The following is a 20943-nucleotide window of genomic DNA, read 5'->3' as shown; positions in this document are numbered from 1 at the left end:
TAACTTGTTATAAACTTACTATAAATGGGCTCATGTGAGTTTTCAGTTATATGCGATCCCACCTGATCCTCACTAAATCCCAGTCATTGCATTGTCAGTTAGTACAGCTACTGGGTTGCAAAGCCAGGGGGCCCTCAGCCACTATGGCAGGTGCAGCTCGCATGCCCGGGTCCTCTGCTTTCTTCCCTACAAACCTCATGCAAAACTGACGGCATCCGCAGAAAATGAGCAAGTGCATCTTTTCCCTTGCCCAGTTTATAAAGAGACTGACACTTTCCTTAAGGAAAAGAGAGACTCGGGGAGCAACTTCTGTCTGAAGCCCAACAAGACAGGGAAAGTAGTAGGAAGCCCATCAAAACAGGAGGTGAGCTTTACCCGTTGTGAGGCCACTGCCCTCGGTGTGATGACAGATTTAATATCCATCTCGCCCACTTGCCTTAGGTGAAAGAAGGCAGGGACTGCAGCCAGCTGTCTCACCACTGTATCCCTCCGCTTACCACTGAGACCAGCTCATGTAGGGACTCACTCAGGATTTGTGGAGGGAAGGAAAGAATAAAGAAAAGGATGGAGAGAAGGAGGGAGAGAAGAAAGGGATAAACAGATGAATAAATGTCCATCTGTTCATGTTTATACTGATCCTTCTGCTTGTTCTACGTAAAACAATCAAGTGAATATGCAATCGCCGGTCCCGGAGAATGGAGGGTAAGTGCTGGTCACGTGGTCCCACTTCACAAAGACGCGATGGTAGGTGCTGAGGAGGCATCAGTGACTTTAGGATGAGTCTGTGAAAAGAGGCGGGCATCGCTCCTGGCCCCCATAGTGCCTTGCTCACATCAGTAACCTCTCTAGGTCCCTGTATGAAGGAAATAAGTCCCAGTGTTCCCCCCAAGCCAGGTCAGTCAATTAAGAAAACAGAGGAGATCTTACTCCCTGGAAATAACCTTTCACCCAAGTTTGCAGAGGTTTGCTTACATTATTTTTATTGTTTGGACTATTTAATGGGCTACCATAAGATCCCAGGGAACCCGCAGAATGGAATTATTTATTACATAACCTCAAACTAATGTGCTACAAAGTTCACCAACAGGCATATCTCTTTCACTAATTATCTTTAATGAAACAAAAGATCAAAAATCAGCATCAGGCGATGACACAATACAGTTGAAGACTATTAAAAGTAACTAACTACTCCAAGACTGGGCATCGTGAAATACATCATGAACCGTGAACAGATTTGCTCAACGAAAGAGCACCTCATACTTTATCCCACCACAGATACCATTGGGAGTTCCTGGAGGTAGAAGACGAAATGAGAAAGAATGGATCTCCGGGAAAGCTGTACGTTATCCCCCAGTGACCTGCCACAGAGACTATTTTTAAAGACACATTCATCTCAGCAGGAGTGACAGCACTGAAGAAGTGGCAGGTACCAGTGCCAGACAATCCTTCGTAGGGAAGGCCACAGACCAGGGCTGCACCCTCCACCTACTCCTGCATGATGGATGCGACAGGAATTGCCCTTGGTTGGTTAGGCAGTTGGATGGAGGAGCCGTAAAGATAATGATGGAGTTAGAGCTTAGAAACCAAAGAGAGTTGTTAACCCAAAAGTCATTTGCCTCAAAATTCATCAGATTTTAAATTCACAAGATTCATCTTAACTAGAAATGCAGGCTCTGACTGCCTCATACATTTCTTAAGTGGCTGCTGCTCAATTAATTGTATTACCCCATTGAAGAATAATGTTAGGAGGGATGTGGTAATCCCAGGTCTACACACTTCTCTTGTACGAACCTAGCCACTATATTTCAAATCACGTGAATAAGGAAAGTATATTACAGGTATATTACAGAGTCTCTCATTATTGGCATAGCATTATGTTAATGAACACCTATAAAACATTGAGATGAACATAAATACACAGCGGTATATTTATATGTATATACATAAACATGTACATTAGGAGGAATCAGGGAATCAAATCACAGTTGATGTGTCTTCTCTCCCTGTACAGAAAAAAAGTGGGGTGAATAAACACAGACAAGAGCAGCAGAGTAAACATTTTAATCAGTAAAACAGACCTCAAATTGACGGTGGGGATGTGTCAGGCGATTTTCTCTTTCCCCTCCTCACCTGTTAATCAGGAGAATGTCAGAAAGATAGCTTGACCTGAGCATTTCATCAAGACTGAGAAAACACTCCATGGAGCCATTATTATTCTGTTTCAAATTTTTGGGGATTTCTGACAGGGAAAGTGTAGTACTGCAGAGCTATTGAGAGTGCTGCAAAACAACTGAGCAAAGGAGTTCTTGTAGACTGATGCTCACCCGGCCTGGGCAAGTTCACCTTTAAGGGCAGGAACTCTTAGCTCACTGCTCGTTTCATTGCTAGAAAGTTCTGATGGTTAAAAAGTTTCTTTTCCATGGAGTCAAGACTTCAGTCCATTACTGACCCTTAGCAGAGCAGTTTGTCTTGGGCTCCTTGCCCCACCCATTCCCCTTTGGTCTTTCAAACTGCATCTCAGATCTCTTAGAGTCTTGAAGAAAAATATATCTGACATCAATTACATTCCTTCACTCCCATGCCAATGGCCTGAGTTTTAAAAGCCCTGAAAAGGAACACACAGCATTGGTGTCTCACGGGAACCAACAATCACAACAAATGTGCTTTACTGCTAAATTTACACCTTGAAGAACTACTAAGCTTCACCATTCCTCTCATGCCCCGTGTCATTTTATTCTTGCCCGCAAAGAGTGCCAGAGGTCACTGAGTTCTCCTTATATTGTTTCTGGGTGAGCAGCAAAGTCAAACACAGCCACTGAGGACCGTGAGTTTGATCTTCAGAGTGATGTGTGTAGGAGGGCAAAGAAACCATTCTACCTACACATAGAAAAATGCCTGGCTTAAATGAAACTGCACTTAATTTGCTAAGTGCCTCCTTCTGATGACAGGTTAAGTGGCTATAAGAAACTATGCTTCCGTTTCATTTGATTAGACCCAGTTTGGGAGACCCAAACACCAACTTCTCTCAAAATAGGGTTAAGATGCTGACAATATTTGCAGCTGCCATTTGTGAAAGTAAAACCCAAAGACAATTACACACAAACTTAGCTTACAGGACACCTATCCCCTTACGTTTCTTTGAACCGAGCAACACAGGAATAAATATTCTTAAATGTGTCCCCAATCATTACAGAATGCTGAAGACACTAGAGAAAAGTCCGCCTCTCAAGACAATGCTCAAATATTTGGTTTTCTATATCAGAGTATCTTTGATGCTACTGTGCCAATCTTCAAGTGGAAAATATGATAGTGATCATTTCAAATGCAAAAATATACATATCCTGTTCTTCAAGACTAATATTCATGTAATGACTCTAACCCCCAGCCAAGTCAACATGTTAGGTCACTGGGCTCCTGGGAGCATTTTGAAAAGCATAAGAGTCCTTGCACTTCTTTTAGGGAAATGCATACTCCTTGCTTAGTATGTGCACCCACTGAAGAGTCCTCCTACTACCTTGAGCTGGGGAGACCTGAAGCCAAGCACATGGTTCTGGGATTCTAAGGCTGACTCAAGGCACCCCCAAATCAGTCACCTGAGAAACATACATATTAACAGCTGAAGTGGGTCCTAAACTACGGATCGCAAAATCAACTTCTCCTCCTGTGCTATCCATGTCTCCTGTGGACAGCGGGAGGCAGGAAGTGTGGCTGCATTTAAGTGTCCTGGCCAAGATCCTTTCAATCTCTCCTCTCCCCATAGGCTGTTCACATCAGGACTTGTTCTCGAGTCTCTGGCAGCCGAAGGGCAATCAGGCCACCCCCAACCAGAGAAGCAGCAGCCAGGAGGATGGGGACCACTTTAGTTATCCCGACAAAAGAGGCAAAGATAGTGTTTCCCAGGATGGCGCCAAATTTGCATAATCCATTGAGGATGCCAAAGGCCGTTGCCCTGCAAAAGAAGAGAGGAAATAATTTTGAATTCCTGAAATTCATCAGAGGAATGAGACTGGGTTCTTTCATTTCCTTGGTGCAAGAACAGAAGATGTGTGAGGTATTTTTTTCCTAAATGTAAAAGCAACACATTCTCATTGTAACCAAATTTGAAAATACAGAAAAATATAAAGCTGTAGGGATATCTAAGGCAATCACCACTATTAATGTATTGTTATTATCTTCAGACTCTTTTCATCTTTTCAAATATATCTCTTCTTAAAATGTCTGACCGTACTTGCTTATTGTGAAATAGCAAAAAAAAAAAATAATAATAATCAAGTTATTGGCTGAGACTATTAGTAGTGTTTGCATTGCATTTCTCCAACTGTAAGACTACATTTCCCAGACTTCGTTGCTGCTGGCTGTTGTCATGTGACAGGTTTGGCCAATCCAAGTGATCCAAGTGGCCTCTGCTGAAAATTTTCCTTAGGAGAGATCATGAGTGAGTCGTTTGCTCTCTCCTCTTTCATCCTTCTTCCTCCAATCTTACTTCCTGGAACACAGATAGTCTCATCCTGGACATGACTAAGACCATGCAAGGGAGGATAACATACAAAGAGTCAGTTTCTCAATAATTACCATCCTTTCTGGAGTGAGATGGAATCTCAATAATTTTTTTTTTTCTTATGAAGAGGGTAAAAAAACAATAACAAAATAACAACATAGACAGAAACAATAGAAATGATACAGGGTTTCAAAACAGAAAGATAGGAATTAACAGTGGTTGTTATATTACATATTGTTATCTTCAATGAAGTTGCTCAGATTATCACATGTAAGAATGCAAGATTGATCAAACCATTAAAGAGAATAAAAAATTATTTTAAAAACATTAGAAATGATACAGAACTTCACTAAACAAGATGGTAGGAATTCACCAATGGTTGTTATACTGCATATTGTTGCCTTCAAATTAGTTTTTCAGATTACCAGATGTAAGCATGCAAAATTTGTCAAAAAAATTAAGTATTAACTGTTCCTTTCAATAAACCATTAGACATCAGTGGTACAATTATCCCAGCTATACACACACACACACACACACACACACACACACACACACATATATAATTTTCCCTTCCTTCTTTCTTTTTCTCCTTTCCCAATTGTTCCTTCCCTTTGAGCAATTTCTTTCCCTTTCACAATATCAATTGTATCTTTTGGGTTTTATGTACTCTTTCAGGTTCTTACACTAGGGAGATCAGTGCCTTTTTACTTTGTATCTCTCGAATGACCAGTGATGTTGAACATTTTTTCATATATTTATTTGCCATTTATGTTTCTTCCTCTGAGAAGTATGTATTCATCTCAGATGCCCATTTTGTGATTGGGTTTTTAAATTTGAGAGGGGTCTTAATTTTTTTTCAATTCTTTGTATGTTCTAGATATTAGTCTCTTGTCTGATGGACAATTGGCTAAAATTTTTTTCACCTCTCTGTGGGTTGTCTCTTCACTCTACTGGTAATTTCTTTTGCTATGCAAAAGCTTTTCAATGGGATGAGATGATTCTTTGCTGTATTTCCCATGCAACTGATAACAAATTCTGGCAGAGCTGTGGGGGAAAAGAAACCCTTCTCCACTGTTGGTGGGAGGGTAGACTGGTACAGCCACTGTGGAAATCAGTGTGGAGAGTCCTCAAGAAACTAGGATTAGAGGTCCCATTTAACCCATAAATTCCCCTGCTGGGTATCTTCCCAGCAGAATTAAAAACATCATACCACAGTGATATATGTACATCCATGTGTATAGCAGCATGGTTTGTAATAGCAAAATCTTGGAAACAACCCAAATGCCCATCAACTAAGGAATGGACAAAAAAGACTGATTAGTTTTACACAAAGAGGTTCTACTCAGCCATAAAGAAGGACATTGAGATATTCCTAGGTAAATGGGTGCACCTTGAGACCCTACCCTTAAGTGAAATATATCAGACACTCATGTGTAAATATCACATGTTTCTTCAGTGTGAGAAACAGAAAGGGTAAACATAAGGACCAAACTGTATAATAGGTATTGTGAAATAGGAAGAAACTGTTCAAAACAAAGGGAAACTAAGGAGGGGTGAAAGGGAAAGGAAGGAAGGGAAAAGAAAAAAATGATAAAATAAATATAAAATGGAAACAAAGCTTTGTAAATGAGGAGGGGAAGAGGAGGTCAAGGGAGGGGAGGGAATTGAAAAAAAAAAAAGAGGAACCAGGATATACCATGTATATGTACAAATTCTCTATGATTAATGTGATCATTATGTATATCTAAATTGTACCAATAAACTTGATTTTTTAAAAAGAAGTCTGCTGTAGACGTCTACAGAGAAGAAAAATGAAATGGTACCTTCTGAAGGTATGGCTACCTGGAGTTTCTAAATCCGTGGCAGAACCTAAGACTAGTTACTAACCCTCAATCATACTTCTCAGAGATAACTGTCAGTGACCTCTTATCTTGTCATGACCTCATCTTATACACAAACAATATTCCCAACACTACCTCCCCAATGGAAATAAAATATTTCCTTCTCATACCGGGTTTATTAAGAGTGGGGATACAACTTTGCCCCCAAAAATCTTTCTGTATTTCTGGCTATAAATAAACCACACTATACCTTTATAATCATAAACCCCTCATTCTAAACTTTTCTTTTTCTGTATTTTCTTATATATTTTTATATGTGTGCTTTTCCAAATAAACTTTAAAATAATTTTTTCAAGCAGCCAAGGGGGAAATTTTCACTGAACTTTGAACATATTCTTTCTTGTAAGTTAGAGTAAATCTAAATACAATTTGACATTTTTGTAAGATCACATTATCCCATCCAAAATGAGGTTTATCTTGACATATATTTGAATCTTCTTTTATACCTCTTAGTAGAGAGATCTGTATGGTTTTATTTACAGAGTGTTTCAAACATGAAACACTAGTATTTTATGTTACCAGATGGACTTCAATTACACTTTCTTATATATTTAAAAACCTATGTTATTAAACCTATAATATATTTTAAGACTTAAATTTTACTACTCTCCGCCTGATCAAATTACTTTAGTTTCTAGCTGTCTCTTTATTTCACTCTCTTGTTTCCTAGATGCAAAAACCATGTTACATTCAACTAGTAATCATTTTTCCTCCACAGATTTTTTTCATAAAATTTAATATTCTCTGGTTCAGGGGAGAGGGGTTCCACAAATGTATGTCGTAGTCTTCCACAGTTACCCAAATCCCCAGCATCTGCATCACTAATGTTAGGAGAATCATTAAGGCATTACTTAGAATTTCATTCACTCATCTTTTTAATACCTGGCATTCCTCTCTGACCACAAGGCCACTTATCTGCTATTTTTAAAATTTACAGTTTCCCCTCCCTGAGGAGAAATAACTATTGATAATGACCTCAGCCCTATGCCTTTAAAAGTAAGCCTTTTCCCAGGTGGCTTGTACAGAATAAAAGTTAACCCTGGGCACCCCTGCCATGCTTTCTGTGGAAGCCCTGACCTTCCTATCTCATTCCCACCTTACTCCTCTCCCCTTGCCTCCAACTCTGTGTGATTCTAGCTCACCTTTCTTCCCCCTTTATCTCCCATGGGCAAGCCTATCCTCACCCATCTGTGACTGCCTGGCACAAAAGCTTTTGCCTACTGTCCCCTCTTATTCCTCTCTCCTAGGCAGAACTGGCTCTCCTCCTTCAGTTCCTGCCACCCACCACATCCTATCACACACTAGCCTGCCCTCTTCTGGGCCTACACCAGGCTCCACAGGGGAGAAGCTCAAGAATCTAAGAAATATTTGGTTCAGGAAACACCAGAAAGACAAGATGACCATGCCCGGCACAGGATTTAGCGGGCAGGTGGTCTTCTGTCCAGAGAAGTCCAGCAGCCCTAGAGGGAAGCCCAGGGAAGAGCTGACCTCTGGTTGGTGGGGTACAGCTCCACAGTGATCACATCCAGAGCATTCCAGGCTGCGATGCTGGTCCCGCAGAACAGGCACTGCCAGCCGATCATCGCAGACTCACTGTTGCCAAAAAACAGGAAGAAGCAGCAGACTGCCGAGATTAGCATGGAGCCACCTGTGAGGGAGGGCAAGGGCAGAGAGAAGCATGAAGCCCGTGTCCTGGGCAAGACTTTCATCCACATCTCCCCTCATCTCCCACGCTCAGAGGCACGCCTGAAGGAGCAGGCGATCTGAAATGCACAGGTGAACCCACACGTGCTATTCCAGGGAGCATTTTGAAATCACCACTCTATAGCACTACCCAGCCCGAAAGACAGGGAATGGGGCAGATGGAAGTATTTGCTGAGAATCTGTTATGTGCCTGACATTGTTTGAGATGCTTGAGAGACATCAGCATCAACCTTTAAAAATGTATTCTGGTATTGAAATCATTACATCAAAGAACCATCTCCATTCCCGTGTTCGCTGATGCACTGCTCAACAACAGAGGAGATGGTCAACCTAAATACCCACCAACAGAGGAATAAATAGAGCAAACGTCCTACACACACATAAGGAAATATTATTCAGTGATTTAAAGAACAGTGACACCCTACCATTTGCTGTCAAATGGATAGAACTAAAGGACACGTGAAATAAACCAGGCACAGAAACAAATATTTCATAATCTTATTTATGTATATGTGGAATCTAAAAGTGTAGAACTCAGAAGTAGAAAATAGAAGAGTGGTTATCCCCGGAGCTGGGGGTGGACTGGAGAGATGTCAGTCAGAGGATACCAGGTTTCCATTAGGAGAAATACATTTCTGAGATCTTGCTATGGTTTGGCTCTTGAATGTCCCCCAAGAGCTTGGGTATTGAAGGTGTGATCCCCAGCTCATGGTACTATTGGGAAGTGATGGAAACTAGATCACTAGGGTGTGACCTTGAAAGAGACATTGTGGCCATGGCCCCTTCTTCTCTTCTTCTGCTTCCTGGTAGCTTCGCCCTCCCACACTCCTTGCTATGACCTCACCACAGGATCAAAGTGATCACACCAGGTGATAATGTACTGAAACTATGAGCAAAGAGAAACCTTTCACCCATTTAAGTTGATTATCTCAAGTGTTTTTGTCATAGCAACAAAAAGCCAACTAACACAAACCTATTGCACAGTTGCATGACTGTAGTTAATAACAATACATTGTATGTTTCAGAATTTTTGAAAGACTACACTTCAAAGGTCTCATCACAAAAAATAAGTAGGTAAGGTGATGGACATGTTAATTTACTTGTCTTATCCATCCCACATTGTATATGTATATTTTAATGTCCCTGTGTATCACATAAATATATGCAATTATAATCGAGCAATAGAAATAAACTAAACATTTTAAAGAAACATAAATGTAAGTAAATAAATATAAATAAATAACACACTTAAGACAAAAACATCAGCATTCTCATGGAGCTCACTTTCCTATGAGAACTTGTGCCTAGAGAGTGACCCAGGGATGACCTCAGGAAGAGCTGTTCTGCTCTTCTGCATTTACACCCGTTCCACTCAGAAATCTCTCTGCCCTTTCATTCCCAGAGTGCCCCCCTGGGAAAGCTGGGGCATGGACATCCTTATCCACTGGGAGGAGAAAGGGGCTGAAGTGTTTCTCCCCAACTTCCCTCCTGTTTTAGAAGCCCCTCTTTCACCAAAGGCTCCTCCCTCCAAGACCACAGCTCCTCCCAGGTAGCTCTGCCTCCATGATCCCAATCCCCACTGAGCTCTGCTAATGCTCTTTTTACTCCTTGACCCTGCAGCCATTGAGGTGGTGATTGAAACCCACATTTGCTCATGTCTGGGTATCTCATCCACCTCATTTGTTCTCAAAAGCCTGTCCGGGCCTCTAAAGTTCTCCCATCAATAGTCTCTTCACTGCAACCATCTGGTATGAATTCTTCTCCCACTAGGACTACCTGAGTCCTGACAGAATAACGATAAGAGATTCTCTCAAAGGAAGACTGTGCCAAATCCTGCCCAAACCCAGTAATCCCATCAGGGGAGCTCAGGAAGTCCCACGTGGATGTGCAGTGTGGTATGTGATAGAACAAGCTACAGACCAGGAACAGCACAGGAAAACAGGTGGGCTCAGGGTCAGCCGGAAGGAGGTTAGAAAGCAGGCCCCAAAGAACCAGCTAGAATGTAAGGCACAAGTGCCTACCAGGCATCAAGGCCATGGGAAATGAGGAACCCTGCTTCCCAATAAACTGGACGGCTGATCTGGCCTCAATAAGAAACGTCTCTGTGCGGTACCCCTAGCCTGGATTCACTCTCAGACCAGGGGCTGCAAAACTAGTACTGCAGCCTGCGGATGAGCTGGGAAATGGCAACTGTTAAGGGGTCTGCCGACTCTGGAAAGTGGTAGGGCCATAACCAGGTACCTGGTGAGCTCTTTGCAAAGTCTAGGAAAGCGTTTGAAGGGGAGGATTCAGGCATCTGTGGATCACAAGTGCCCTGAGAACGGTACATGCATGCATCCCTCAAAGACACCAGCAAGGGACTCGGCTTACAATAAATGCTGATAAATGTTTGTTACTCAAAATATCACCAAATGAATGAAGTAATGGCCCATATGGTCTAGTTTTACCATTTAATGCCCATGGGACCCTGAATGAGTCACTTAACCTCTCTATACTGTCTCATTTTCCCCATCTGTAAAATGTTGATAAAAGCAGTACCTAGCTCAAAGGATTACAGTGAGGATTCAATGCGTTAATATTTATAAACTGCTTGAAACACAGCCTGACCCATCGTAAGCATTTCATAACATTAGGTAAATGGAATTTCTAGCTTATGTCTGTCTTTCCCAATAGATCATTTGCTCTTTAAGCACAGGGATACTGACTGGCTCAATTACTGCTGCATTCCTATTGCTTCCCCCACAGTGTGGCAGAGAATAAATACTGCATAAGTAAATGTTTATTGAGTGAATACATGAGTGAGCAATAGCCTCATTAGAAAAACTTCTACTCTGATGCTAATAAGGAATGACTTGCACCCAGCCAAGAGCCTAGCAGAGAAACCAAAGCTGCTCTAGCAGCTCCTCCAGCAGGGTTGGTCTGTGGGTATGCAAGAGACCGTTTCAGAATAGTCCACCACATCTCACAACGACAGTGTGGGATGGATACTTACTGAACACCCAGCATTTACTATGCATTGAGGATACAGGAGCTAGCCTATTAGATGCCAGGCATTTTCCTAAAGGCTGAGGGTTCAGAGACCAAGAGGGAACCATCAAAGCCCTTCCTAAGCTTGTGCTCTAGCTCAGAAGCAAAACAGAGGCAATGATTAGAGATGGTGTGTGAAGAATGAGTAAATAGTAGGTCTGGATCTCTCATGTGGGAAGCATGCCTTCAGGCAGCATGAGAGGCCAACTGTGATCAGGGATGTGTCCATAATGACAAGAGTGGCTTCAACAGCAAGGAGAAGGTGTTGACTCTCTCACCATCCTGCCTGTCCCCTGGACCCATGCGGGGTCACACATTTATACTTACCCCATGCCTTCCCCAGACCACGCCTTCCCCAGACCTTCCTTGGCAATCTAAAGACCACTAAATACGCTGTTAGACTCTCAACTCAGAAGGCTAAGTGGCAGAAGTGTCACCAATCTGCTTCACTTTCTCACTTAGGCAGAGATACTATTTTAACAATTTTTATGAAATGCAAGTTGACAGAAGTAAAGGAACTTGTGCAACTCATGAAGCTAATTTTGGTCAAGATGACTGCCTAACTTACAGCACACCCTCTGCTGATCGCTTGGGGCTGCCGGCTCACACAGGACAGTGACTATCTTCATTGGTCCTAGTCAGTTCAGTGGCTGTACCAAGAGTCACCTGTAGGCAGGCATTGTGCTGGGGACATGGGCATCACAGACATTAAAAACCTCCTTTCCTTCTCCCATCGGGCTTCAGGACAAACCAGGACACTGCCCCTAACAGAGACAGCTCCGTCTGCTGTACCCACGAGCACAGTCTCCTTCTTCCCCACAAGATTAAAAAACCAAACTCACACTGCACTTCATGTGCTCACTATTCTGAATTTCATGGTCCCTAGTTATAATAATAATACTCAATATGAGTCAAATGCCAGGAAAAGGTTTCCTTCCCACACAGACCTGATTGAGTGTCTCATCTCCAACAAAATGACTATGGGATTTGTTTTCTTTCCCTTTGAGTTTCACTAATAGAAAACTTTGTATTAATCATCCTAATCAACTACATCCCTAGAGCAGATCCTTAATGGTACTTTTATTAATGTGTCTCTTGTTTCTCCACCTGGACTTATTCTAATACACTTTACCCTGGCCCTCAATATATATATATTTTGTTTCTTTTTTATCATGTATGGCTTTGTGTCCCTGCAGCAAATGGATGCCAATCCTGGAGAGATGAAGCAGCCGTATATGAATACAACTCCCTGTTTTAAGAGTCTACAATACATTGAGCTTTACAAGATATTTGGGGCATGGTATACTCAATTCTTTACAACCAGCTATCTCTAGGTGTCCTCATCTTAGAAAGAGAAGGAAAGTGAAAACCAGAGAAGAAAAAGAACATGTTCAAAGTCACACAATCATTATGGAAGAGGACTTCAACAGGGGTCTGTGCAACTCCACAGCTCAAACTATTACTACTAGTAAACAAGAAAGGCAATATGACTCATCTTAAATAATCAAACTATCCTTTAAGGGCATTTTATGCTTTTTCATAATAATATTATGATGCAGGTAGGTTGAATATAGTCAATATCTTATGGAAGTGAAACTAGAACAAGTCTAGAAATGACAGAGTCCATCCTCTAAGACTCTTGCTATGGAGCTCTGGTCTCCCCCAGACATGTTTCCTTGGGTCTACAACAGTAGATTCAGTCTTACCTGCTAGGTTTACTTTACAAGATTTCCTTGAGAAAAAAGAAACACTCCATTGCTTTATTACTCTTGAAAGTCACTACCCAAGCCATGGAAGCCAGAGGAACACCACTAAGAACTCACCGATCATCTTGAGCCTTCCGATCCGATCCATGAGCAGGGCAGAAATGATGTTCCCAGGTAAGACAGACAGGCTGCCCAGGAAGCTGACAAGGTAAATCAGGAAGTCATTGTCTTCCTCAAAATCCATGTGGCAGCCCTCCTTCTGCTCCAGAAAGGTGGTATTGATGAAGTGACAGTTGATGAACTTATGCTTGTAGAGATCTGGGAAGAGAAGGAAAGCTTTGGTTCCTATGAGTGCAGGGGGATCGGGGAGAGTAAGGCAGAGGCAGGAGGGAATCACACTCCATCCCAAGGGCAAGTTATGACTCATAGTCAAGGTGCAGCCAGGCGTGGATGGATAGAGACACTGTCAAATGCACAATGACCTCTTCAAATTACCATAACAAGGAGACATAAAATTAAGATGAATCTGAGGAGCACTTTAAAATATATCATCTTTCCAACTGCATAGCAGTTCTGTCTGTATCAGTTAGATGACAGTAAGAGCCACAGTGGCTGGGCTGCTCCCATGAAGCTACCTGGCTTAGTGAAACAGAATCCAAGAAAGTCAGGTCTAGAATGAACCACCCTTTGCAGAAACCTCAACACCTTTAACAACAAAACCCTATTTGCACATCTTCTTTTTTGTTGTACTTTTTGGGGTTTTTTTTGTTTTATTTTTTGAGATAGAATCTCACCATGTAGTTCAGCCTGGCCTGGAATGCACTATGTAGCACAGGCTGGCCTCCAACTCATGTCAATCCTCCTGTCTCAGCCTGCTGAGTGTTGGAATTACATGCACCACCATGCTCAGATATGTGCTCATTTTTTTTGACACTAAGACCTGCTATTGTAGAAGACAAAAGGGTAAAGAGAGATATTTGTATTTGGGGAACTGGCCTTCTTAGACTTCCCTGAGTCTCTACTTAGAAAACTGGTGGCATGGTCCTGATTATCTCCATTGCTTCACCCACCTCTGACATTGGCCAACTATAAGTGTTTCAAAACATCCTGTGTTAACAGTATGCAAATAAAGAGGGATCATTAAAACTTAAAAGAGGAAAAGAATGAGCTAGTTTTTAATGACAAGTAGTAAATTTCTGGAGCTTGTTATTTTTTTAATTGAGACCAAAAAACAAATTCAGGAAGGTAAGTCTTGTAACAGATTATTAAGAGACTGAGGGACATTCAGATAGCAGGTACTGAATATTTTGTGGCTGATACCACAATGGGCAAAGATGCTGTTGTATAAACTATCCCTTCGTGCTGATACCAGGGGAAAAAGCACAAATCTGGATATAATGTAAGTAATTCAGTGGAAAGACCACAGACCCTAGAGTCAAACAATTGAGGAATGGATCCACTCCCACACGCACTTTACCAGCTGTGCCCTTGAGCACTTTGTAAGTTTCCTTCACTGTAAGGTGGGGATAATAGTAGTGTGTTTCTCAGCTGAGACCCTGTAGGTAAGGCCCCTAGTAAAGCTCAGTTTCTTTATGTCTCAACTTCACTCAGTATGTTCCTGACCTATGATGAGAGTAGCAAAAGTAACAAAGCACAGTGGAGTAGTGGAATGTTGTGACATTTTAAGTTGCAGAAATCTGAAATGGTGTATTCCTAAAATATTCTCAGCAGCTTGCTTTATGCACAGACTTTGAACACAGGTAATTTTCCCTTTTCCTTGTTATTGTGAAAACATGAGTTTTGAATGGTACAAATTTCAAATTCTGCAAGTTCTCCAAGAATGCATTGCACGCGCAAAATGAGACCATCCAGGAACGCTGGTTTTTAATTGGTGATGTGCTTTGTTCCTACCAAAGGCCATTAGGATACAGCATCGGTCTCATCTAGATGGAAACACCTAGCCAGAACTTTTCCTTTGTTTCTACTTGATATGTGAGGAAAACTGAGATACAGACAAGCTAAATCCCTTGGTGAAGGCTGTGCTCTTAATTTGTGTCATCCCTAGGGCTCGTACCTGTGTCTCCACCCTAAGGCTTGGTGCTGTATCTACAAACACTTTCCTCCTTTTGAAGCTCAGGACTGTGTGTTTGGATCTTAGACACCAGTCTATCCTCATTACCTTCCACTCATCCTATCTATGCTCTTACCTGTGTTGTAAAAGATGGTTGACTCAATGGTGCAATTTTTGAAATAGGTATCAGTAGATGTGACATCTTCGAAATAGCACTCGTCAAAAAAGGTGTCCTCGAAGAGTACATGTTTAAAGTACATCCTTGTGAACCTGTAGGAAAGATGTTAGCCCCTGAGTGATTCATCCTGGATGAAAGGGAGACTCGAGACCAAAACAGGTAATACAGAAGGACAAAAGCAAGGGCTACCACCTAACAAAATATACTACAACATTATTCAACCAAGACTAGTTCCTCATTTCTTAGCTGTTTATTTGTTACTCAGGAAGGGCATCAGGAGTATGAAACCAGCATCTAGTCCAGGAACACATGAGGGGCTCTGCACTAACTTGGTGGTTCCAAAATGTAGGTTCATGGACCACCTACGTGAGAATCACAGAAGTGTGAAATTGCGTGGGAAGAAAATACAGACAACATCTCACTGTCTCAGGAGTTTTAAAAAACATATGGGTCCCTAGGCTTCTCCTGGGTCTGGAAGCAACAGAGTTGTGAAGGCCTAAAAATATTCATTTTTTAAATTGCCCCAATATTGATGTTGGGAAATCAGCACTTTCATTCACCCCAATGGTAGAACTTAATCCATGCAAACTCTTCAGGGAACAACTGTGCAAAATTTAAAATGCACATTCCCTTTGACCTTGGAATACCATGTCTAGGAATTTGTCCTCCATGGATTTGTTCACATATTCAAAGAGACACATTCATTCATCTTCACTATAGCATAGCTTACAATAGCAATACATGTATTCATGTATACATACATACATGTATACTAGGTAGACAAATACCATACAATAAAATTTCATGCAGTCATTACAGTAATTGAGGTTGATTCATATGTGTTAATATACATTGTTAGGTGAAAAAGTCCAGATGCAATATAAAGTATAAACATATGACCATTCATGAGAACAGGCAGGACATATGCAATTCCAAATACATCTGTAGAGTTACACAAGAAACTGGAAGTAGTGTGTTCTGGAGAGATGCAGTGGAGGTAGGAGTGAGATCAACTTCCTTTGCACTTTATACCAAGTGTGTTCATTACATTTTTGGCTTAAAAATGCAGTTAATGAGGGGAGAAGGCAGCTACACGGCTCCCAAGCACTGCCACATTTGGGAGCCACCAGTACTACTCCAAGTCCTGCATTAATTTAGAGAGAAAGAAAAATATTATACACTTCAAATCTCTCTCACATACATTAACATTCTCTGATGTTGGTCAAACCTCTAGCCTGAGAGCTTTTGGCCATGTTTTCACAAGTGAATAATTACAGCTCATTCATTCATTCATTGATGTATCCAGTCCTCAGCAAACAGTACTAACTGTAATGAGTACAGACAAGAAACCCACAGCCCCTGCCCTCCAGTCTAACTGGGAAAATGAAGCTACAATCCAGTAGGAATCACAGGCTTGGGCATGGCACAGCATGCTCAGGGTCACTGCTCCTCCTCAGGGACCTGAGATAATTCACTCCCTGACCATACAGCCAGTGACCAACACCTGTTGTGCCATATTGTGTTCTGCTCGAGCCTTCATCTAGAACCACCTGTTGTTAACTTCTGCAAAAGACCTCCCAGCCCATAAGGCTAGCGAGTGCTTGCCAAAGAGAGACCACAGAATGAAATAGGAGGCTATCCACACAGATGCAGTTTTGCAGCACTCAGGAGGCTACGGCAGGAGGATCACCATTTGGAAGCCAGCCTGGGCTACTGAGTAAAGAGTTCAAGCCCACTCTGAGCTACATGGCAAGACCCTGTCCTCAAAACAAAAATAAAAACAACCAAACAAATAAGATTCAGTTTTCTTTATTCTATCTAGACATCTTGAACAACAATCACCAAGGCAGACACCAGATTATTATACTTCCAAAAATTTGAGAATCATTACTCTAAAGTATTTTGAGTAAACTTTTTCAGAGACAAATGTGCTACAGATTTTTAAATACAGAAGAAGCTTCTAAAAGTTGCTGTGGACTCTTCTGGTTTCCATTAAAAACTAATTGGTAAGGCTTTCATTACAGAAAGATGTTTATGATTTTAAAATTTGCATACCAGATGTATTTACTCAGGATAACTATTCCTGGAGATTGTCTCAGGCTTTTTGCCTTTCTTGATATATCTTTCTCTTTAATATAATAATAATGGGCTGGCAACGTGATATTTTAATATCCTTCCAAGGGTGGGTGAGAAATCAGAGTCATAAATCATAAATGAGTATGACACAGGCTGACCTTAAAATGTATCTGCAAATGGGTTATAAAAAGCCAAAATTATAAGGGAAGAGATAAAAGGAGAAAGGGCCAACACATATTTTATGAGTCTTTATACAAATCATCTCCATTCTCTAACTTATATACTAAAGTGGTCCAAGATTCTTTAACCAGGAGAATTCAGAAGCTGAAAGAAAAGTTCAGAAGTCTACATGTGTTGCAGAGATTTTCCCTTCAGAAAAGAGAAGCATCGGTGATCTAAGGTCTAGGACAGAATTATTATTACAAATGCTTGATTTCAGTTTCCCCTAGATCTAGTTCTTAGTCTACCAACTGACCAGAACTACAGCAAAGTCACCTTTGTCAAGTTATCATGCTCCAGGCTTACTGGTATAACCCTCAAGAAACTTAATCTAATTAAAGAGATAACAAAGAAAACCAACCATTAAAATGTAGCAAGATGATTGTCAGGATGGAGGTATGTGATCCCACCACCTCAAAGCGCACACCTGAGACCCACATGAGATGTGTATCCTATAGCACAAGAGAAGCTTTTGGAGGGAGGGCATTCCAGGCCCTGTGTATCAGTTAATTAACTTTTTTTTAGGTACAGAATTCTCTTCCCCATAAATTATGCTTTGGAGAGAGAAAACAAATAAGGGTATGTTTCCCCAAACTCCACACCCATACATGCCCTACTGCAAGGAGGCCTCCAGCACAAAGAAATGAGATAAAGCCCTTCAGAAAAGGGCTTGCACCCCACCTCTGACTTATTAAGCCATGTCAGCTCCAAGCTCCAGCAAAACAAACAAAAGAATCATTCACTTTAGAGAAGAAATGCTTGGAGCTGATTTTCCTAAAGAATAGAAGAAGTAAACTCGTTTCCTGGTGCTCTATATCACTTGTCACATTCTCCACAAGTAGGCTTCAGGCCTGCACACCTCTCTGACAGCACTTCCACAAAATGAAGAGATCAACTTGCAGCTCTTAACCAACAAGGGATCCAAGCAATTTCAGGCAAGTCTGCTCTCTTCCCTAGGCCTGCATTTAAAAATCCATAAAATAGGAGTGCTGAGGAGATGGATTTTTCCAGCCGCAGTATATGGCTCTATAAATAAAGAGTACCTTCACTGTCACTAGCCCCCAGGAAGAAATAAATGAGTGACCTCAGGAAATGGCTGTCTTTCCAAACTGAAATATTACTTCATGGAGAACCACAGAATGGTCTCCCCTAGTGCCAATGTCAGTCAAATACTGTCTCTAAGGGCACAGTGAATCTGTCAGTAAATCCAACTTCTTCTCTTTCTCTTACTCAGGCTACCCAAGTGTGAAAACCACAATACCCCATGTTATTGCCTTTGCAAAGATTATACCACATTACTACCTTTTGGGAGAAAAACTGAAGTAGAATCTAAAGAATAGAACAAAAGGCCAAAAGGGGACTAACAAAGATAAAAGCAATTACTAAATTAATGATGGAAAATTAGAATAAATTCATAAATAAATATAGTCATATACATCCTAAATGAAACACTGATTGCAGAAATCTGCAAATGATCTAAAATCCCTTCAATTGATGAGTAAACAAAATACAGTGGTGCAATCAAAATATGGAAATGTAATATAACTCCACAATAAAAATACGCAACTCCTATACTAAATAAAAATACACAACTCCTATACTAAATAAAAATACACAACTCCTATACTAAATAAAAATACACAACTCCTATACTAAATAAAAGAAGGAAGTTCCAAGGGCTTCCTGTGATAGGATTCCATTTATGACATCAAGAAGATCACAGGCAGCCAGGTACGGTAGTACACACCAGTAACCTTAGAACTCCGGGAGGCTGAAGCAAGAGGATTGAAAGTTTGAGCCCAGCCTAAGCAACTTAGCAAGATTCTGTTTCAAATTTAAAAAAAAAAAAAAAAAAAATGGGCAAGGATATAATTCAGTGTGAAACCCTGGCTTCAAGCCTCAGTACTAGCCAAAAAGGGGGAGTAGGAGGAAAAGAGGCAAAAGGTGAAGGATGAGAAAGAAAGAGGAAGAAAAGAAAGGAGAGTGGCAGGGAAATTCTGGGCCAGAGAAGAAAGGCTACAAAATGGTATGAGGAAATCTGGTGATCAATGGAATTGTTCAGGATCTATATGATGGTGGTAGTTACATGATTGCATGTATTTGTCAAAACTCACAGAAGTGTACACTAAAAAGAGCAAAATTTATTGTAAATTATACCTTGATTTAAAAAATAGAAGCCCTAGCAGATTTCTAAGGTAAAATTCAAACAAACTTCAATTACTGACTAGTTTGACTCAGCACCTCCACATACGCATAAAAACCTTGCAGAGAAAGGGAAAACCATTTCTAAGCTTCAGATGTCTGACTTGCAACCAAAAATTACAAGACACATAAAAAAGCAAGAATAAAACATGATATCAAGATATAATTTACAAAGTGAACTATGATACAAATACCAGCACTATCAGATAGGGAATTTAATGTACTTAGAATAGTTGGGGACTTCCAATGGAGAGATGAACTTTGTAAGAATTAGTCAAATGGAAATGCTAGAACCTTTTAAATACAGTAACAAAGACTTAGAATGCATTTGATACTCATTGTTAGACTCATCGTTCAAAAAGAAGGAATTACTGAAATTACACATAATTCAAAAGAAATAACCAAAACTGAAACACAAAGAAAAGACAAAACAACTGAGAGGACCAAAAAAAAAGCATGTAAAAGCATCTAAGGGGCCATAGGAAAATACCAAATGGGGAATTCAAGTGGGGAAGAGAATTTGATAGGAGAACTATATAAATAAATAATGGCAAAAAAATTCCATAAAGTAATAAGACATATCAAACTGTAAGTCCAAGAAATCCAGAGAATCCGAAGCAGAGTAGATACTAGATGAAAAAGGACAATGAGGAGAAAGAGGAGGAGGACAAGGAAAGGGACAAAATGTACGACATGCAAACAGCTGAACAACAAATATAAAAGAAAAATGTTGAAAGGAGCAGGAAAAGATCATGTTACACAGGAGTATCTCATGAGAGTGTGTGCAAGCCAGAAGGCCCCTTCCCGAGTGCTTCCACTTCTAGGGACATAGACTACAAAAAGTCTTTTATAAGAACATTTTTGTAGCACTGTTTTAATAGCAAAAAAAAATCAGCTCTTTAATGTCCATCAAAAGGAAAACAAAAGAATTATGAAATATACATGTAGTAAAATTTAAATTAAATTAGATGAGTTACATAACTTCACTAATCAACACATAAGATTCTCAAAATCTTAATTTTATACAAAACAAGCTGTGGAATGCATAGTATATTAATTAATATATATAACATTATATATCTATATAACAGAATACAGCATTTACAGTGTATCTAAAATTTATAAAAACTACCATGCAATGTTTATAGATATGTAAGGTTAAGAAAAAATACAAAAATACGCATGAATATAAAGCAACAACTTAAGGTAGTGGTAACTATTTTCTCTGGAGAGGAACAGGAGCAGTATCAAGAATGGTAACACAAGGGGCTGGGGTGCATGAGGCCCTGGGTTCTATCCCTAGCACCAGAAGCAGAAAAAGGAAGAAAAAAGTATGAAAGAAAAGAGGGAGGGAGGGA

At 40.6% G+C, this 20943-nt stretch overlaps 1 protein-coding gene across 6 annotated transcripts in view; it reads right to left on the bottom strand.

Annotated features, from left to right (window-relative positions):
• Positions 1-1092: 1092 nt before the first annotated feature.
• The window catches only part of Sv2b (synaptic vesicle glycoprotein 2B), a 194369-nt gene continuing 174518 nt past the window's right edge, over positions 1093-20943 (bottom strand). For all 6 annotated transcript variants that reach the window (XM_005381593.2, XM_005381594.2, XM_013512680.1 and 3 more), the window contains 4 exons: positions 15047-15180; positions 12957-13157; positions 7891-8050; positions 1093-3949 (listed from right to left, as the gene is read on the bottom strand). In XM_005381593.2, the coding sequence (XP_005381650.1) occupies positions 3766-3949; positions 7891-8050; positions 12957-13157; positions 15047-15180 (679 nt within the window). In that variant the 3' untranslated portion in view covers positions 1093-3765. The remainder of the gene's footprint in view (positions 3950-7890; positions 8051-12956; positions 13158-15046; positions 15181-20943) is intronic.

This window comes from Chinchilla lanigera, unplaced genomic scaffold (assembly GCF_000276665.1).
Source record: "Chinchilla lanigera isolate Chin_1 unplaced genomic scaffold, ChiLan1.0 scaffold00015, whole genome shotgun sequence".
Classification (NCBI taxonomy): Eukaryota; Metazoa; Chordata; class Mammalia; order Rodentia; family Chinchillidae; genus Chinchilla; species Chinchilla lanigera.
The sequence above is the reverse complement of the archived record's forward strand: the minus strand, read 5'-3'. Positions and strand labels throughout refer to the sequence as shown.